General features: G+C 40.8%; 1 protein-coding gene across 5 annotated transcripts in view; it reads right to left on the reverse strand.

Moving 5' to 3' along the window:
* LOC122551440 (sperm-associated antigen 16 protein) overlaps window positions 1-6,935 on the reverse strand; it is a 992,024-nt gene that overhangs the window by 499,672 nt on the left and 485,417 nt on the right. For all 5 annotated transcript variants that reach the window (XM_043693348.1, XM_043693349.1, XM_043693352.1 and 2 more), the window contains exon 11: window positions 4,555-4,698. In XM_043693348.1, the coding sequence (XP_043549283.1) occupies window positions 4,555-4,698 (144 nt within the window). The remainder of the gene's footprint in view (window positions 1-4,554; window positions 4,699-6,935) is intronic.

The raw sequence follows: 6,935 nt of genomic DNA on the forward strand, positions 1-6,935 counted from the left end.
TCAGGTCAGCACTGTCCCCATGACTTGTCCTACCTGCCTATCTTCTTTTCCACCTATCCACTCCACCCCTCCTCCCCCCTGACCTATCACCTTCATCCCCTACCCCACTCACCTATTGTACTCTATGCTACTTTCTCCCCACCCTCACCCTCCTCTCACTTATCTCTCCACTCTTCAGGGTCTCTGCCTGTATTCCTGATGAAGGGCTTTTGCCCGAAATGTCGATTTTACTGCTCCTTGGATGCTGCCTGAACTGCTGTGCTTTTCCAGCACCACTCTAATCTAGACTCAACATCAAAGTCCCAGGTACCAACTTATGCTGCAAGTTCACCCTCCTTATTCTGGATGTTCCTGGCATTGAAGTAGACACACTTCAAACCACCCTCCTGCTTGCTGGTGAATGCTTGCGACCTTGAAACGTCATTTCTGACCACACTGCTCTCAATCTCCTGTATACTGGAACTACAATTTAGGTTTCCATTTTATTGCTGAATTAGTTTAAATTTTCCCGAAGTGTATTAGCAAATTTCCCACCGAGATATTGGTACCCCTCTGGTTCGGGTGTCCACCATCCTGTTTGTACAGGTCCTACCTAGCCTAGAATGAACCCCAATTATCCAGGTATCCGAAACCCTCCCTCCTGCACCATTCCTGTAGCCACGTATTCCATTCTTCTCTCTTTATATTCCTTGCCTCACTAGCACATGGCACGGGCAAGAAATCAGAGATAACAACTTTGTTTGTTTTACCCCTAAGCTTCCACCCTAGCTCCCTGAATTTCTGTCTTAAATCCCCATCCCTTTTCCTACCTATATCATTCGTGCTAATGTGGACCATGTCTTGGGGCTGCTCCCCTTCCCCCTCAAGGATCCTGAAATCACGATCCAAAACATCATGAACCCTGGCACCCGGGAGGCAACACACCAACCATGAGTGTCTCTCGTTACCAGAGTCCCGTATCTGTCCCCCTAACTATGGAGTGAGTTTATTAGTTACTGAAACATGAAAAGAAATAGTAATACAACACACTTAGACATAGATTAGAAATGAGAGTCCAAAAAAGGTAAAAGCTAAAAAATATATGGATCACTCTCTATGGTCATGTATGAATAGATGACAGTGGAATATTTATAGTTAAACACTCAATTTTGGGATACGTAGTTCAGCAGGTTCGTTGAAATTCTTTCTCTTGGTTATTTTTGGCTGACAGCAGTCAGATCAAGGGAATCCTTCTCTTGTCCTGTTTCTTTTCGATTTTCTTGCTAACTGGATGGCTTCTAGCAACCAGTGTGAAAAAAATCCTTTACTTGCAAGGCAGGAATGACCAGTGGGTGATTCTTTGACTGTGACATTGACAGAATGCTGTTACTTGAACCAGGCTAATAAGCATCTCTGCCCACTGATATACTTTTTTTTCAAAAAAAAGCACAGAACACAAGGGTTGAACTGGTTTTTAAACCCTAATCTTAAGTGTTCCTGAAAGGGGAAACACAAATCATGTCTCTCACCTAGACTTCTGTTTTTTTGTTAATCATGTTTACAGTCTGAGACAACTCCTAGGAGATTACAATTCGGTTTGTAGTTCATTTCACCCTTTTAAGTCCACCCATCTGAAGATTTCTTAAAACTTCCTAAGTATGGCATTCCAGGGTCTTGTTCACCAGACAGCAACTGAATTCACATCCCAGTTCACTTTTCACTTTATGTCCTATTCGTAAAGAACACAAGTTGTAATTAAAAGTTCAATCTACCCATAGGTAATCTGCAGTCATTGCACTTTCTCAAAGAAAATTCAACTATTTACAATAATAAATTACCTTATAAGTTTCTAACATATAGGTCACTGATCTAAATGTTCAGATCTCATGGTGATGATTTTGTCCAGGTGCCAGTCATTTTCACAGTCATCTGTGATATTGTTTGTCATTTGTGTTAGTTAAATACTTTTTTCCTTTATTTTTGTTTTCTTGGAAGCCTGTATGTCTTCCACTTGCTGCATCATTAGTTGTTTGGTTTCCTTTACTTTCTGCTCAAATTCTCTCACTGGAGTGTCATTGCTGGCATTTATTTCTGAAATGACTATCTCCTCAGTGGTTTGCAGCTCCTTGTGGGTGTTATGCATCTTCGCTTGTCTTTGCAAGTCTGTCATTTTCTCTAACATTACTTTGGGCTCTAGCCAATGTTTCTCTAACTGCTCATGCTGAGCCTGATATGTTTTATGAATGAGTGCTTCAGGTTGTCTCATAGAGGAACAATACATTGCTTGCAGTTCATCCTGCTTCCTTCTTTGCTCTTTTGGCTTTTTATTCATCTTTGTCACCTGAGTGGAGGCATCCCTTAAAAGCTTCATCTCAGAGATAATATACTCAAATATTGATTGATCTTGAGAAGTTGTTTGGCCTTTTGCTCTTCATTTTTCACTCTGCAGCAGAGGTGAGATTTTAGCCGCACTAATTCAGAAGAAAGTAAGTCATTCCGTTTGTCTTTAATCTTCAGTTCTAAAAGTGTTTTTTTAATAGTGTGCTGCATTTTTGTTGTGGCACTGATATTTGATTGATTCATGGATTACAATTAATGCAAGTCACAGCATGGTGATATATCTGCACTTGGTATCCAGCAGTGTCTATGATGTAAAACATCTGTAATATGCAAGCAGATTGATTATATGTGCACTCCGGTACTATTAGTGAACTGCTGTATGCTGAGATCTTGACATTTGTAGTATTTGCAAGACTTTCCATGCCTGGGGTACATGTTTCTTTTAAATTTTCAGGTATAGTTTATTACAATTAACAACTTTTTTAAAAGTTCACTCATGAAATGTGGACATCACTGTTTGATTATTACCCATCCTTAGTTGCTCTTGAGAAGGAGGTGTTGTGCTAACAATTTGTACCCTAGAGTCCATTTGTTGTAAGTATATCTGTAATGTGATAAAGGAGAGATTTTGCTTCTAAATAAATGTGTGTGGGAAGTGGTGTCTATAGAGGTTGAGAGAATTTCTGCAGTGTACCTTGTACAATGGCACACGCTGCCACTGAGCATTGGTGGTGGAGGGAATGAATGTTTATGGGTGTGATGCCAATCAAGTGGGCTGCTTTGTCCTGGTTGAAGTCCAGCTTCTTGAGTGTTTTTGGAGCTGCATGCATCTAGGCAAGTAAGGAGTATTCCATCACACGGTAGACTGGTGCCTTGGTGGACATGCTTTGTGAAGTCAGGAGATGAGTTACTTGTTGTAGGATTTCTAGCCTCTGACCTGCTCTTGTAGTCACAGTATTTATGTGGCAAGTCCAACGTAATGATAGCTCCAAGATGTTGATAGTGGGGTTCCAGGTCTTGCTGCATTTGGACATGAATTGCTTTAGTATCTTAAGAGTTACAAATGGTGCTGAACATTAAACAATTAGAAGTAAGCTTTCCCACTTCTGACTTTATGATGGAGGGAAGTTTATTGATGAAGCAATTGAAGTTCATTGGGCTAAGGACACTATCCTGAGAAACTCCTGCAGGGATGTCTTAGAGCCTAGATGACTTCCAATAACCACAACCATCTTCTTTTGTACCAGATATAACAGCAACAGTGGATAGTTTTCCATCTGATTTCCACTGACTCCAGCTTTGTTAGGACTCCATGATGCTACAGGAGAAAGTGAGGACTGCAGATGCTGGAGATCAGAGCTGAAAATGTGAGGAGCAGGAGAATCGACGTTTCGGGCATGATTCCTGAAAAAGGGCTCATGCCCGAAACGTCGATTCTCCTGCTCCTTGGATGCATGCCTGACCTGCTGCGCTTTTCCAGCAACACATTTTCAGTCCATGATGCTACACTCAATTTTGAGTGTCCTTGATGTTAACAACATTCACTTTCATCTCAACTCAGTTTTTCAGCTCATTTGAAAAAAAGCTGTAATGAATAGCCCTGGTGAAACCAAAACTGAACATCAGTGAGCTTGCTGCTCAGTGCAGTTAGATATCATTATTAGTGACACACTGCACCACTTTACTGAAGATCGAGAAAAGACTGATGAAGTGAAAATTGGTCAGGTTATATTTGTCTTTTATTTCTGTACAGGAGATATACCCTGACACTAAATTATGCTCCCTACCCCTTGCAGGCACTTCAGACTTGCAATTTTCTAGCATTATGAATTAGACTGCTTTCTTGGCTGGGCCAAAGTAAAGCATATTTTTAGAATAGCTTCAGGCTGGAAAATCAGAATCGTATAGTCTTTCATTCAAAATCTAACTTTATTTTATGTTTCCTAAAAACCAAATGAATAGGTTCATTCAATAATGGTTGAGGACTGGTAAATGACACTTGGAGATTCACACTATAGTAACATCAGTAACATTACAGTCAATATCACAAGGCTGTCAAGGAAAATTACCAAGATCATTTATAAATGCATTACATTATATGGAAGAGAAGCAAAAGCAAACATGAAGCATTGTGTCATCACTCAGCTTAGAAATGAAAAGACTATTGCAAACAAAAATATGTAAAGTTGCTCTCAGCAGGGATTTGTGCTGACTGAATGCAATGTTTGCACTAACCTGGGATGGAAGCAGCAGCCAGAAAGCCAATCACCATGACCTTCACCCGTCATGATAATGTCACCATTGGGAATGGACCACATTTTCCAGAGGCGTTCATCACTTCCAGTCACCAGGATTTGTTTTCGTGGGTGAAGAGCTAGGCTATAAAAAGATGAGGAGATAAGTTTTCAGTAGTACACTATGAGCTTTTCAAAGTTATTGTTCACTATATATGCATATCAAGGTATCATCTTGAGCATCATGGGAAATCCTGTCGATAGAATAACTTCATCATTTTTTGTTATCTCTAATTTGCATTGTAGTCTAATTCTAGAAAAAATCTAATGCATACTTTAACGATCAAGTCAATCCACAAAAAAAAATGACAATTAAAATAATTTTCTTGTCTATCATATTATAATAATAAAGCACTCAATCTGCACTGAATGTTAGTTCTTTTTTTATTTAGCAGTAGAGAGCACACATTACACACGCTTTAATCATAAACAAATACAATAATGATCAAAGTAGCATCAATCCAGGTGCGAAGGCTCATGAGGGAAGAATTAATCTTAAAACAACCAGTTTACAGAAAAGACTACATAAATTATTGCAGATGGCACAAAGAATCTTGTTCTAAATTTCTGTTGATCAGAGGATTTTATTACTTGGATAACATCAAGGCTTCAGCAGCTGAATATGGATGCAATCACTCTAGTGGTAAGCATAGGTTTTACAACTGTCTTTAAATAAAAAGGCACAACTTTCCATTCCATTGATTTCAAGTGGATGTGAAAGATCCAATGAAACAATATTCAAGGAGAAATTTTTCATTTAAATTCATTTGTGGGATGTGGGCATCGTTGGCTGGTCAGCATTTATTGCCAGTCCCTACCTGCCCTTGAGAAGGTGGTGGTGAGCTGTCTTCTTGAACTGCTGCAGTCCACCTGCTGTGGGTTGACCTACAATTCCATTAGGGAGGGAATTCCAGGATTTTGACCCAGCGACAATGACAGAACCATGATATATTTCAAAGTCAGTATGGTGAGTGGCTTGGAGGGGAACGTGAAGGTAGTAGTGTTCTAATGCATCTGCTGCCTTTGTCCTTCTAGATGGAAGTGGTCATGGGTTTGGCAGGTGCTGTCTGAGGATCTTTGGTGAATTTCTGCAGTGCAGCTTATAGATGGTACACACTGCTGCTACTGAGCATTGGTGGTAGAGGGAGTGGATGCTTGTGGATGTAGTGCCAATCAAGTGGCTGCTTTATTTTGGACTGTATCAATCTTCTTGAGTGTTGTTAGAGCTGTAGTCATCCAGATAAGTAGGGATTGTTCCATCACACTCCTGAGATGTGTCTTGTAGATGATGGACAGGCTTTGGGGAGTTGGGAGGTGAGCTACTAGCTGCAGTATTCCAAGTCTCTGCCTGCTTGTGTACCCTGAGTTTATGTGGTGAGTCCAGTTGAGTTTCTGGAGAATGATAACTCCCCAAGATGATGATTGTTGGAATTCAATGGTGGCAACATGATTGAATGTCAAGGGGCAGTGGTTAGATTTTCTCTTATTGGTGATGGTCATAGCCTGGCAAATGTTACTTGCCACTTGTCAGCACAAGCTTGGATATTGTCCAGATCTTGTTGCACTTGAACCTGGACTATTTAGTATTTCAGGAGTCATGAATGGAGATGAACATTGTGCAATCATCAGTGAACATCCCCACTTTTGATTATATGAGAAGGGAAGGTCATTGACAAAGCAACTGGAGATGGTTGAGGGGGCCTCAGACATGATACTGAGGAACTCCTGCAGAGATGTTCTGAAGATGACTGACCTCCAACAACCATGACCATTTTTCTGTGTATTAGATATGATTCCAACCAGAGCGAGTTTGCCCCTTATACCAAATGATACCAAGTTTGCCAGGGCTCCTTTTTGCCACACTCAAATGCAGCCTTGATGTCAAGGGCTGTCATGCTCATCTTCCCTTCGGAATTCAGCTCCTTTGTCTATGTTTGAACCAAGGCTATATTGAGGTCAGGAGTTGAGTGGACCTGGTGGAACCCAAGCTGGGCATCACTGAGCAGGTGCTGTTTGATGACGCTATTTTTGATACTTTCCATTTACTGACTATTGAGAATAGACTGATGGGGTGGTAATTTGCTGGATTGGATTTGTCCTGCTTTTTATGTACAGGACACACCTGGGCAATTTTCCACATTAGAGAGTGCGGTGCTGAAAAAGCACAGCCGGTCAGGCAGCATCCGAGGAGCATGAGAATCGACGTTTTGGGCATAAGCCCATCATCATTTAGATTAGATTAGATTTAGATTACTTTAGATTACTTTACAGTGTGGAAACAGGCCCTTCGGCCCAACAAGTCCACACCGACCCGCCGAAGCG

This window comes from Chiloscyllium plagiosum, chromosome 7, assembly GCF_004010195.1.
Source record: "Chiloscyllium plagiosum isolate BGI_BamShark_2017 chromosome 7, ASM401019v2, whole genome shotgun sequence".
NCBI lineage: Eukaryota > Metazoa > Chordata > Chondrichthyes > Orectolobiformes > Hemiscylliidae > Chiloscyllium > Chiloscyllium plagiosum.